At 45.7% G+C, this 13,689-nt stretch overlaps 1 protein-coding gene across 3 annotated transcripts in view; it reads left to right on the top strand.

Moving 5' to 3' along the window:
* Positions 1-10,896, top strand: part of PLS3 (plastin 3) — a 120,972-nt gene extending 110,076 nt beyond the window's left edge. For all 3 annotated transcript variants that reach the window (XM_077285377.1, XM_077285379.1, XM_077285378.1), the window contains exons 15-17: positions 7,560-7,683; positions 8,625-8,749; positions 9,773-10,896. In XM_077285377.1, the coding sequence (XP_077141492.1) occupies positions 7,560-7,683; positions 8,625-8,749; positions 9,773-9,905 (382 nt within the window). In that variant the 3' untranslated portion in view covers positions 9,906-10,896. The remainder of the gene's footprint in view (positions 1-7,559; positions 7,684-8,624; positions 8,750-9,772) is intronic.
* The last annotated feature ends 2,793 nt before the right edge of the window (positions 10,897-13,689 follow it).

The raw sequence follows: 13,689 nt of genomic DNA, 5'->3' as shown, positions 1-13,689 counted from the left end.
GGATCTTCTCCAAAGTAATTCTAGAGGTGATGGCTTATCTTCACTAAAAAGAGACATTAATTGTGCCCTACTTAGATGACTTTTTAGTCATCGGAAATTCAGTTTCTCAGTGCGCTGACCGTTTAGCTCACGCAATTTCATCTCTACAGGGTCTAGGCTGGATCATCAATATCAACAAATCCAGACTTACTCCACTTTCTCTCCAAGCGTTTCTGGGGTTTCATCTAGACTCCATAACCCAAGTGTCTTCTTCCTCAGGTAAAAATATCACTCATCAGACATAAAGTCACAGCTGCCATGGATAACCCACACATGTCCTTAAGGAGAGCGATGTCGTTACTAGGATCTCTTATTTCGTGTACCCCTGCAGTCCAATGGGCATAATACCATACAGGGGCACTTCAACACCAAATTCTCCAGGAGGAAAGACGACTACTTGATCACCTGAATGCAAAAATAACTTTGTCCCAGGAAGTTTTAACTTCCTTAACGTGGTGGCTAGATTCTAACCATTTGATGATGAATGGTGTTCCATGGGTAATAACACCATCTCACACTATAACCACTGATGCTAGTCCTCACGGATGGGGTGCCCATATGGGAAGTAAATTCTGCCAAGGGTTATGGAACACGGAAGAATACCACAACTCATCTAACTTTAAAGAGTTAAATGAGTAAAATATGCCTTATATCATTTTCTCCCACAGCTCTGGGGAAAAGATGTCCGAATCCTTTCCGACAACACCACCACAGTTGCATACCTAAACAGACAAGGAGGTACTCTATCAGAGACTGATGTCTTCTGCTGGGGAAATCTTGGATCTAGCAGAAAAACATCTATCATCCCTTACTGTGCTTCACACAAAGGGAGAAAACAACCAGCAGGCAGACTTCTTAAGTCGAAACACCTTGAGACAGGGAGAATGGTGCCTAAACCATCATGTCTTCCAAGAGATAGTATCCCTATGGGGTCGTCCTCAAATAGATCTCTTCGGCACAAGAAGAAACAGACAAGTTCCGAAATTTGCCTCCGTCTTTAGCGGATCATCCGGACATTCTAGACTCTCTCCAAGCCCCTTGGCAGTTTAGTCTGGCATACGCCTTCCCTCCGATAATATTATTACCTCAGATCATACGGAAAATCAGAGAAGGAGCGAGAATTATACTGATAGCTCCATTCTGGCCCAAAAGGCCATGGTTCTCGTGCCTACAATCTGTGCTGAAATAACGCCGATCTCCATTTTTTCTTTTTCTTTCCTGCATTTACAGAGGGGCGGTGCAGTCTCCCAGCCTATCAGCAGTGCACACACACAGCAATGTGCATGTGATGCACACAAGCAAAGGCATGTGTCATTGGCTGTGTATGTCACATGTCCTTGCCCTATAAGAACCAGCCATTTGCCCCGTCGCCACCATTTCCTCACTGCTGCAGCTTAGTGTTAGTCTGTATAGCGCCCACAGCAGCAGCGGTGCCGTCTAAGTTTTTTTTGGAGCGAATTGTCAGAGAGAGGTTTAGTGAGTCGGGACTAGTTGTAATATCAGCCCTTTTCAGGGTAGGTTACAGCAGTTCATAGCACTGTTTGCCAGGCAGGTCTGAGCCAGTGCTGTGCAAGTGTTAGTCACAGCATTTGGTGTAATCTAGCTCAGCCAATCCTTTTGGGCTAGTAGCATTGTCTGATAGTCATCTGAGTAGCCCGCCTGTGAAGCTAGCTACACCGCCTGTGTATCTCTATTTTCACTGCATCTAATCCAGGTAATAGTTTTGGGCCTAGTACCACAGTTTGGCCACTCAGTTCTGCTAGGTTTTCATCCGTCGGTTGTTGTGCCAACAACTACAGATACAGAGCTGCCAATTAGTTAAGCATTAAAATGAGTGGCAAAAGGCCTGCTGCTGGTGGAATGGGGAATAGGCGTGTTGGAAAGGGAAAAAGGTTGTGTCCGTGGGGTAGGTGGTAAAGCAACAGTAACATCTGCAGAAGACCATCTTCCAGCCAAAGTAAGATGTCTACTTCTTTTCGTGGACAATCTATGATCCCTTTCTTACGACCATCGCTACAAGCATCGCCAAAAATTTCAGATGAGGCACAAAAACAGCAGGTGCTTGAACGGATATCAAGTGCTCGTTCAAGTGGGCTCTCCTCCATGTCAACTTCAACATCACAACTACTCCAGTCCTCAGAGTTGTCACCCCAATCGCACTTGCTTCCTCACAGCTCCCAAGTCTCCAGCTGCCCGTCTGAGCATGGGGTAGCACACATGGTTGAGTCTGTAGAGCTGTTTACGCATACTATAGCCTGGGAATCAGAGGTCTGCTCCAGAGCTTCAGTGAATCCAGACGAGGAAATGATCTGCACTGATGCCCAGAATCTTTGAGTCGGATCCAGGCCCAGATGAAGAAGGTTCTGAGCATAATGTAGACCCTCGTTCCCAAACTGTAACTCCTGTTGGTGGAGACAATGAGGAAGATGATGATGAGACTGAGATACCTGATTGGAATGAAAACTTGACTTTTCGGTCGGGGCAGGAAGAGGTTGGCTCTGAGGGACGACGGTTGTGAGAACACACAGGATGATGATGACGAGGTTGTAGACCCCACTTACTGTCAACCCCCAGTCCATGAGGTCAGCAGAGGAGGTGGAGGAGGATGCTAGTGACGAGTCTGACGACGAGGTAACGGTGCGCCTTCCTGGACAGAGATGGAGTACTGGAAGCACGTCAACAACTGCATCCTCAACCCCAACTGTGCCTCAGACCAGAAGTCGTGGTGGCTCTTCAGGTCGCACGGGGTCTAAGCCTTGCATAGCCTGGGCATTTTTTGACAGGATGACCCAACTCATGTTGTCTGTAAGATTTGTCAACAAAATCTCAGTAGAGGCCAGAAAATCAGTAGCTTGAGTACTTCATGCATGAACCGTCATATGGATATGAGGCATAAGTTGCAGTGGGAAGCTCACTGTGCTACAATGCGGCCTAGTGGGCCGGGTCAACCACCGTCTGCCCCATCAAGTGCATCCGCGTCCGCTTCATCCTCTGTGACTGTGGGGACAGCAGTCGCACTTAGTTTTGGATGCAGACCTTCCACCTCTTTACCCTCAACAACCAGTGTGATTGGCAGGTCGTCAGGACATTTGCAAGTGGAAACACCTGCTGGTGTTGAGCGCTCTCTGACATCGACACCACATTTTGATCAAGGCAACATAACCTCTCCGCCTGCGCCTTCCTCACAGACCAGCAGTTTGCCGGGGACACCCTACTCAACTCCGTCTAAGCACGGCAGCCAGCCCTCAGTCCCTCAGATGTGGACAAGTAAAAGACCATTTCCTCCAAGCCATGACAAAGCTAAGAGGTTGAATTTCTCCATCTGCAAGCTGTTGGCTACAAAAATGCTGCCTTTCCGCCTGGTGGACACAGAGGATTTTCGAGACCTTATGTCCGTCGCAGTGCCCCAGTACCAGATGCCCAGTCGCCACTACTTCTCAAAGAAAGCTGTGCCTGCGCTACACCACCACACAACATCACCGCTTCCTTGAGAAACTGTGTGTGACAGGGTGCATTTCACCACAGACACTTGGACGAGTAGACATGGACAGGGGCGTTACATGTCGGTGACTGGGCACTGGGTAACTACGGCGACATCAGGAGAAGGGGCTGCTGTCCAAGTCTTGCCGTCCCCACGAGTTGCTCGTCGATCCTCTGCATCTAGAAGTTCCTCCACTGCTTCTGCCTCCTCAACCTCCTCTCAGTCCTCCACCTGCACCCAAAGCCTGTCTGGTAATGCCACCTGCGTTGTAACTGCGCAGAAGGAATCCTGCACACCTCCTCACTAAGGCTACTTTCACACTAGCGTCGTGAACTGCACGTCGCTATGTGTCGTTTGGTTGAAAAAATTCATCCTGCAAAAGTGCTTGCAGGATGCGTTTTTTCACCATTGATTTGCATTAGCGTCGCATTGCGACGCTTTGCCACACGTCGCAACCGTCGTGCGATGGTTGCGCCGTGTTGTGGTGGACCGTCTGCTGCAAAAAACGTTACATGTAACGTTTTTTGCTGCCGACGGACCGCCATTTCCGACCGCGCATGCGTGGCCGGAACTCCGCCCCCACCTCCCCGCACCTCGCAATGGGGCGGCGGATGCGGTGGAAAAATGCATCCGCTGCCCCCGTTGTGCGGCGCATTCACTGCTAGCGTCGGTACGTCGGCCCGACGCACTGCGACGGGCCGAGTACGACGCTAGTGTGAAAGTAGCCTAAGCTGTCATCAGGGCTCAACGGCATCAGGCAGTGTTTACATTGAAATGTCTGGGAAATGTGAGTCACATAGCTGAGGAGTTGTGGTCAGCTCTGGAGACCGAGTTCCATCAATGGTTGTCTCCACTCAACCTGCAGCCAGGGAAGGCTGTGTGCGACAATGCTGCAAACCTGGGTGCGGCCCTTCGCCGGGGCAATGTCACACACGTGCCTTGTATGGCTCACGTTTTGAACCTGGTTGTCCAGCAATTTTTATCCCACTATCCCGGAATAGATGGGCTTCTGCAGAGGGCACGGTCGCTGTGTGCTCACTTCCGCCGTTCGCATCCCGCAGCTTGACGACTTGCATCTCTACAGAAGTCGTTGCCCTGCCAGTTCACCGGCTGAAATGCGATGTGCCCACATGGTGGAATTCAACTCTGCACATGTGCAGCGACTGTGGCAGCACCGTCGAGCCCTGGTGCAATACGTTATGATGTATAGCCTGGGCCAATGAGCTCAAGAGGTGGGGCAAATCACGCTGGAGGAGTTGTCTCAGATCAGGGACCTATGCACCATTCTGCACAGTTTTGAAATAGCAACAAACCTGTTTAGTGCTGACGACGCCATTATCAGCATGACCATTCCGGTGATTTACATGCTGGAGCACACCTTACACAGTGTCCGGAGTCAGGTGGTGGAACAAGAGGAGGAGGAACAGGAGTCGTCGTATGCGGAAGGGATCATATCTCCAAGGTCAAGAAGGTTGGCAGCACCAAGGCGGCTGGCATTGGAGGCTGAGGGAGAGGGATTACCGAGGGCGCATGGTAGCAGCCAAACTGTTGAGGAAGGTGCAGGAGGCGAGGAAGAAGTGGAGGACGAACTGGCACTGGGCATGGATGACTCAACAGATGAGGGAGACCTTGATCAAATTTCTGTTGTGCGAGGTTGGGGGGAGAGGGCAGACGAAGGAAGCATGATTCTCACCTCGCCACCACCAAGACAACAAGGACTTGGTCCTCCTGGATGCGCAAGACACATGAGTGCATTCTTGCTGCACTACCTGCAACATGACCCTCGGATTGTCCGAATCCGAAGTAATGCCGTCTACTGGGTTGCCACACTCTTAGATCCCCAGTACAAAAGCAAATTTGGCGAAATAATTCCTGCCATAGAAAGGGATTCACGCATGCAGGAGTATCAGCAGAGACTGTTACAGAATCTAACATCTGCTTTTCCACAAAACACCAGTGGTGCACGTAGTCAATCTCTGAGTTCTAACGTGCCAACCGTGGGACTATCGAGTCATCACTCTAACCATAACAGTAACATCATATCTGGTGGTAACAGCAATTTTTTCCAATCGTTTCAAGATTTTTTTAGACCATCCTTTGCAAGGCCACAGGAGACAAGAAGTCTGACGCACAGCCAACGCCTAGAGAGGATGGTACAAGAGTATCTCCAAGTTAACATCGATGCCATGACTGTGGAACTGGACCCTTGCTCATTTTGGGCTTCCAATCTTGAAAAATGGCCTGAGCTCGCCACTCACGCCTTGGAGATCTTCTCGTGCCCCGCAGCCAGCGTTGTCTGAACGTGTGTTCAGCGCTGCTGGTAGTGTGCTGACAGATAAGCGCACGCGGCTGTCCAGTGACAATGTAGACAGACTAACGTTCATCAAGATGAACAAATCCTGGATCCGCAAGGACTTTTCTACCCCTGTGTCATCTTGGGGAGAGTAAAAGCTTGATGATTTTTGAAAATCACCTCACCAACCGTTTAAAAAAAAAAAAAAAAAAAAATGGCGAAATTGATGCCACTTAAATGGTGTCTGTGGCCGACTTTTTTGAAAAAATAGAGACTCTTTTATTTAGTCCCCTTGCTGAGTTTTACAGGACGTTGCCATCGTCAATTCCAGGTGGGTGGGGTCATCTGCAGAGTTGTTTACTTATACTATGGCCTGGGATTCAGAGGTCTGCTCCAAAGCTTCAGTGTCTGCTAGTCAGCAGAGTAGCCCACCCACCTCCTGTTTACCTAAGTACTATTTTTAACGGCATCTGGCCCAGGAAATCCTTTTGGGCCTAGTAGCAATTTCTGCTACTCAGCAGAGTACCCCACCCACGAAGCAAGCTACACCGCCGCCTTTCTTTCTCAAGCTAACCCCTCGGCTCTGGGGTGTCCACTCTCCCTCCAGCTCTCTTCTTCTCACAGGTGGACTACCACGTGTTTTCTCACTGTGGCAAATCTTTTGGGCCCAGGCATAAGTCGTTGAGGTAATGGATAATATGTGCCGCCTTACAAACGTCCATGACGACACATTCAAGGAAGCAACTAAACGCATCAAATAGTGAGCAGGATATGGAACACCCCATGGGCAAACAGCGATCTATGTAGTATGCTTCTTCACAGAAGCAGCCCAATGGGAGGACACTATTCGGAGGCACAGGTAGTAACCGGAACTCCCCCTCAATGTCTGTTTTGGCCATTAGGGTGCCCCTTCCCAACGTCTTGACCCGCCTGATTGCCTCGTCAAAGGAGATACAGTACATAGTACTGTACTTGGTTCCACGTCAATGTTGTCATTTACTGACCTGCCCCTTGAATATGGCAAATGGTGGATTAGTCTGAATGTATTTGGTTCATTTTTTGGCACAACTCCCAACGGGGGTACCACTACGTCTTCTAAGGAAAGTGTTCTGAATGGACCCGCCGCCATTCTACCTAAAGATATTTCTTTTTTTTCTTTTTTTTGTCAAGACGTCTGGGTGTTGGTAGAGTGAGTTTAGATTTTTACTCCAGCCTTTCTTGATTTTAGAAGGGCATGACATGCCTATATCTGTGTCTCCTCCTCCTTTTACTCCTCCACCTCTTTTCTTTTCGCATGACTATATGTAGTTGTGACTTTTCCATGTGTTTGTTGTGTCTCCTGAGCAGTTTGTCAGCTTTTGGACACCTTTTAAGGTGTTTTCTATGTGTTTTCCATGTGTTTGTAATGTGTTTGTGTTTGCCTGCCATTTGTTTCAATGGGGTTCGACGAACAGTTCGTCGAACACGTCCCTGTTCGACGAACCGAACCCTAACACTAGGGAGGTGGCTCATCTCTAGTCATGACTGACCCTTGTGGCACCCCACTTGAAACACTCTTCCAATTGGATGTGCAATATCCAGTGATCATAATCAAATCTGATAACCCTGATCTATGCATTGCCAAACAAAAAACCTTTTGAGATTTCAATCTCCTTTCCCAATTCTTACCACTACATTTTCAATGTCACTTTTAAATAAAATACTATACATGTTGTTTAAGCAAATTTTTCCACGATAATTCACTAGGTATACGCTCAATGTCCTTGAGGACCTTGGAGATGGACAGAAAGTTAATGATGATATCATTGTCAATTGGGTGAACAAATCTTTGGCAGGCGCTGGCAAGAGCTCCTCTATTCAGAACTTTAAGGTGACGTTCATGTATCCTTGCTGTATGATTTTAATTGTTTTTAGTTCGTCCCCAGTCACTTTCTCTCTTGATGGTATATTTGACTAATAGGTCTATTAGTTCAGCCCCATCTATGATGTCTAAACTGGGCACTAGAGGAGAGGTCCCCAACGTTTCTGACCTTGAGGGCAACATTCAGCTCTGAGAGAGGGTCGCGAGCTACATTCAGCTCCCACCCCCCTCACAATAGTGGCAACCAAAGTCCCCATTACAGACATAATAGTAACCAAAGCTTTTCCACAAAAATCACCCCAAAGCAGTATGCAAAGATCCAGGGGTTCCTACAATACTTCCCATTCAGTGTTCTCCCATAAAGCACTCCCAAGACACTGTCACATCCAGCTTCAAACACCACCTCTGACAGGTGGTGTCATCTTGTCTCCAGCGTACCATACTTAAATCATCTCAAAACCCCAAAGACCAGTATATGTGCATCCAGATCTGCTCTTCTCTACAGGGCTACTCACAAAATTCACCATTTTCAAATGTGCTCTTCATACCTGTTTGCCAGCTTGGTGCATTAGCTCCAGTTCTAGCAGACAGCCGCAAGCCACAATTCATGGGACCGCGAACCACATGTGGCTCCCGAGCCACATGTGGCTCCCAGGCTACAGGTTGGGGGACCCCTGCACTAGAGGGTCCAAATTATATCTTGTTGACAAGTATATATTCTGTGAGATTCTGATAAATTTTAATAATTGACATTAAACCATTGAGGAACAAAACGAACTTGATTCCCCAGCCTCGCTTCAAGATCCACCTTTGGATCCCATTGTGATCCTTTAACTGGAAGGATAAATTGCCTAAAAGCAATTTTGACATTTTTATGTAACTCCCACCTTGAAGTCTGCATCTTTTGTTTGTAGATCATCCACTTATTCTATTTTATTTACCTTCTTCAGGACAAGTCGATCAGCACTAGTCTTCCTGTAGTGGATCTGATCGATGCCATCCAACCTGGCAGTATTAACTATGACCTGGTTAAAAGTGGTACACTTTCTGATGACGACAAACACAAGAATGCCACGTAAGTCTTGGCTATTAATGTAATTGCAGTGTTTCTTTGCTACCTTTTGTTAAAGGGGTTGTCTCAAGTTCTTATGTGTGTAAAATTGGCTATTTACTTTTTTAAAGATCCTGTCCTCAAAATGGAGGGGTTTTAAATTCTGTAGTTTATTTTGTTGCCTAGGTAACCGACCACTTTTTGGTTTCAGTAGCCATTTGCATAGAGTACACACCACTAGAAGGCTCTATATCTTCTACAGCCTGTTCACGCTGCTCTGAAGCTGGCCGTATCACTGGATCCAATTAGCCTCAGTCCTCCTGTGCTTCTGTCATGTTGCAGAAGCCAAGTGTCTACTGTACTTCTGATTTGCTGTAATGAATGTTGGTTACTAATACTATACTTGAGTACATGTACTTTGGTCTGTTGGCCACAGTAAGAGTTTCACTCAAAGGGGTTGCCCAATACTTGGACAACCCCCTTCTCAATCCCCATGTTTCCCTCTTGAAAAATAATAACACAAACACCCCTCCGGTGTTGGCGCCCTTCCAGCGCTATCTGCAATGGCTTGACATTGTCACACGATCCCTGCGGCAAATCCGCTCTGGCTTCATTCTTCCTGCCTTTGAATGTGTCTCTACATCTGGAGGAAGTAAGTGGGCAGCCTCATCCATTACTTCCTCGGCATGTCTGATTTTCACTTACGTGGCGAGAGTGAATCCAGCGCTGATTGGCCATAGGGATCACATGACATAGCAATCACGATCCCTGAGAGCCAGTGCTGACACTGCCAAACGCATGGTGGCTCCATTCAGATGCCTGTGTCAGGAGTGCTGTTGTGCAGAGGAAATAGAAAGGGATCTCTGGAAAGGTGGATGTTGACTGGCAATCATTTGATGGCATATTTAAACCATCTCTTACTGAGATGGGAATACCTTTTTCCGAAAGCTATGTATTCTGTCTAGAAGTATAAAACTGTTCAGTGTCAGTTTTAAGGAGCCTAACAAACTTGAGAACCATTAATTCACTTTTTTGGTTCTTCTCTAGATACGCTGTATCAATGGCCAGACGAATTGGTGCAAGAGTATATGCCTTACCAGACGACCTCGTGGAAGTGAAGCCCAAAATGGTTATGACGGTGTTTGCGTGTTTGATGGGTCGAGGAATGAAGAGGGTGTAAATGTCACATTGCCATCTGTGGAGGAGTGAGACACCCACCGCGGGGCATATGGCTTACAAATCCTGACGGTTCGATGCCTTTTCTCCCTGTTGAGAACTTCTTTTTGACGGTGGCAAGATTTGCTTAGCAACATTAAAAACCTCCCAATCCTCAGGAAGAAGCGCTGTACGCCTCAAGTGCTCTCTTTCCAAGCTGAGCTGTCAAGATCACACCAAAATGCATTCATACTTGGAACACTTGACCTGTTTATTCTTTGAACATTCTTCAGTCATTCCAAGTAATGTTTCTTCACTTTCTAGTCATGATATAATGGGACACCGTCTTAAATATTGAATATCGCATATATTATGTGCCAGTAGAAGACCTGTATACTGAAGTATAGAAAACCATCGCCCACTATGGTGACCATATTGTGCCCAATGGACATGACTTCATTCCATACCAAAACTACACAAATTACACCTGCAATTCTTGACATCAGAAAACATGCTAAGAAACGATTGTCCCATTCGCTATTTGATCCATACGTGGTGGAAACTTCCCTTTGTACGGGTTTCTCATTTTCATCTCAGCCGCCATCTCCTCATATCATTCCAAGTTAGTATTGAATGCATTTTTGTCTGCATCTTGGTTCAAACTTCAAGCATTACCATAAAGAATATTTTTTTCCCTTTTTTTGTATAAGGCCTGCATGAACATTTATTTTTTGTAACAATTTTTATTTAAATATCTATCTGCTATAAAACCGACTTTTATCTGGAGATGCTGGGTTCATTTGTGCCAGAGACCGCACACTGCACATGAGCGGTATGTCTGCAATGTTTGCAGCCAGGAAAGTGCAATGTAGGGCCAAAGAATTAACCTCTATATTACACATTTTTGCAATACCGCTTTGGCAACTTGTTGCTATACTTTTAAGATCATGCTGCTGTTTTATGCTGTTGATAATATTGAGGTAAAGCAGAATACAAATAAAGAAAATGTTTCAGCATCTGTTCTGTTTCTTTATTTTAATAAACAGCCAAGACACATGTATTTGTATCTGCACTGACATAGGTTAAAAAATATATAGAAAGGGAAAAAATCCTTTATTCTTATTGGAATCTGCACATTTTTGATTCAGGCTGAAGGCACCAAAAACATAGAAATAAGTGGTTTATTTCACGTGTGTTCCTTTACTAGAGTATGTAAGTTTAGATTCCTCAAAGTACCCCCTTTTTACTCTGGCACCTTTACAGTCCCTTCGAATTCACTCAAGTAGCGACCTCAGCTAGTCATCTGGATTAGCTTCCAATGAACAGGTATGCCTCTTCAAGAGTTCATTTGTGGAATCACCGGCCTTCAGAAAGTTTTTGCGACCGGCAGGTGTCTTGCAGAGGCATTGTTGGTAGACCATTCCATACAGTCAGTGCACAGCCTTAATCCACAGCTGTTCTAGAACAGAATATTCAAACGCATGAAAAAATGGAGTTCCATACACACGAAAACATTTCAGTTTAAAAATAGTACATTTTATTATAAATACCGTTGACACAATTAAATCACAAAATAACACAAAGTGTAACAAAGACGAAGGCCCTAGTTTAGAACGGAGTAAATCCTTTGTATAACCAATGTATTTATATGGACCAAAACCATGGTACTAGTAAAATCCGCTATATGTAATATTAACTATCTGCCACCCAATCCACATAGTATACACATGACCTCAGTGTGAATTCAAGCATTAGATGCCCGTAAAAAGGTACTTAACCCAAGGGCTTGTCACAGTGACCACTGTCCCAAAACACAAAAATACCTCCAGGCTATATAAGGGCAATGTAATAGAGAGGACAGGAGTGCTGCCTTAGATGTGGCCTCAAATCACTTGACCTCAGCACAATCAAGATAGTTTGGGATGAGTTGGACTAAAGCAGACAACAAGTGCTCAGTACTCCTGAGAACTCCTTAAAGACTGTTGTAATCCATTCCAGATCACAGCCTAATGAAACTTGAAGATGTGTAAAGTAGTCTTTAGAGTAAGGCTGTGTGCCCACTTTGCGTTTTTTTGTGTTTCCGCCGCATTTTTCTGCTGCGGAAACGCTTAAACGCTAACAAAGCGCATCTTTATTAATTTTAATTGCATTCCGCAATTGCTGTGCACATCTGGGTATTTTCCCGCAGCGGAATCGCATTACGAAAAAATACGCAACATGTTCATTTATTTTGTGGAATCACGGCGATGCCGCCATCGACTTGTAAAAATACACTTAGGAAAAACGCGACAAAAAAAGCATCAAAATCCGCATGCATTTTCCCTGGCAAGGGTGTGCAGTTTTGTTAAGGAAAAATCTGCTTCTATTCTGCAATGTGGGCAGGTAGCCTAAAAGGGGAATACTCTGAGGAATCGAAGATTTAACTCGCATTCTGGTTTCACATGTTTTGGGGTTTTTTTTTTTTACTACTTGTTTAGTGATTCCTCCTTTGTAGATTCAGATTGAAAGCTGAAAATTTGCAAAGTGCACATTCCAGCATGAAGTAAAACCAGTGCATGAACAGATGTGTCCAAAGTTTTGACTGGTAATCTAATATATAAAGCTGAATGTGTGTGTGTGTGTATGTATGTATGTATGTATGTATGTCCGGGATTGGCATCTGAACCGTAGCAGCTACAGCCACAAAATTTTGCACAGTCACACGTCTGGACCCCGAGAGCGTCATAGGCTATGTTGTGAGGTGAAATTTTAACCCCGCGCTTTCCAATTCACCAAACAATTTTGCCCCTATCTACATAATGGGGAAAAAGTGAAAGGAAAAGTGTTGGAGGCGTCGCAGCTACAGGCACAAAATTTTGCACAGTCACACGTCTGGACCCTGAGAGCGTCAAAGCTATATTGTGAGGTGAAATTTTAACCCCGCGCTTTCCAAGTCACCAAACAATTTTGCCCCTATCTACATAATGGGGAAAAAATGAAAGGAAAAGTGTTGGAGGCAAATTAACAGCTGCCAGATGTGAACAAGGGGGACTTAAAGAATGACAGCGATGGCACCAAAGAGTATATACTGTACAGTTGCTAAGGTGGGGCCCCAACATGGGATAATCACACCACCACGGGGATATGAACACACACACAAAATGCGCCACACACTACCACGTGCTCGAACACATATACCACCCTCAGTGCACATTTCACCACACATACACCAACCTCGCCACATAAAAGTAGAAACACAAAAGTCGCCGCTCAAAACTCGCCACGCGCAAAACTCTCCACATGCAAAACTCGCCACACGTGCGAAACTCGCCACACGCAAAACTTGCACACGCAGAAAAATTGCCACACGCAGAAAAATTGCCACATGCACAAAAGTTGCAACACATGCAAAAGTTGCCTCACACAAAACTTGCACATACTCAAAAGGCACCACACATAAAACTCGCCACGCGCAAAACTCGCCATGCGCAAAACTTGCTGCACACAACTTGCTACACTAACCTGTCACATGCAACTCGACACACAAAAAGTTGCTACACGCATGTCGCCACACAAAACTCATCTCACAAAAGTCCCTACATGCATGTCGCCACACGCAACTCAACACACACAACTTGACACACGAAACTCGCCCTAAAACACACACAAGTCTGGTATCCTTCAAAAATAAAAATCTGATTAATAAGCAGACAAACTACAAGAGCAACAAATGTACCATATAGGAATCCGGCAGCTGTCAGTCACATGACCAGTCTATTATGTGTATGTGTGAGCTAATATATACTGCCAGGGGGTGGGCTTACTGTTGG

Source organism: Ranitomeya variabilis, chromosome 2 (genome assembly GCF_051348905.1).
Source record: "Ranitomeya variabilis isolate aRanVar5 chromosome 2, aRanVar5.hap1, whole genome shotgun sequence".
NCBI lineage: Eukaryota > Metazoa > Chordata > Amphibia > Anura > Dendrobatidae > Ranitomeya > Ranitomeya variabilis.
This window is presented reverse-complemented; position numbering and strand designations above follow the sequence as displayed.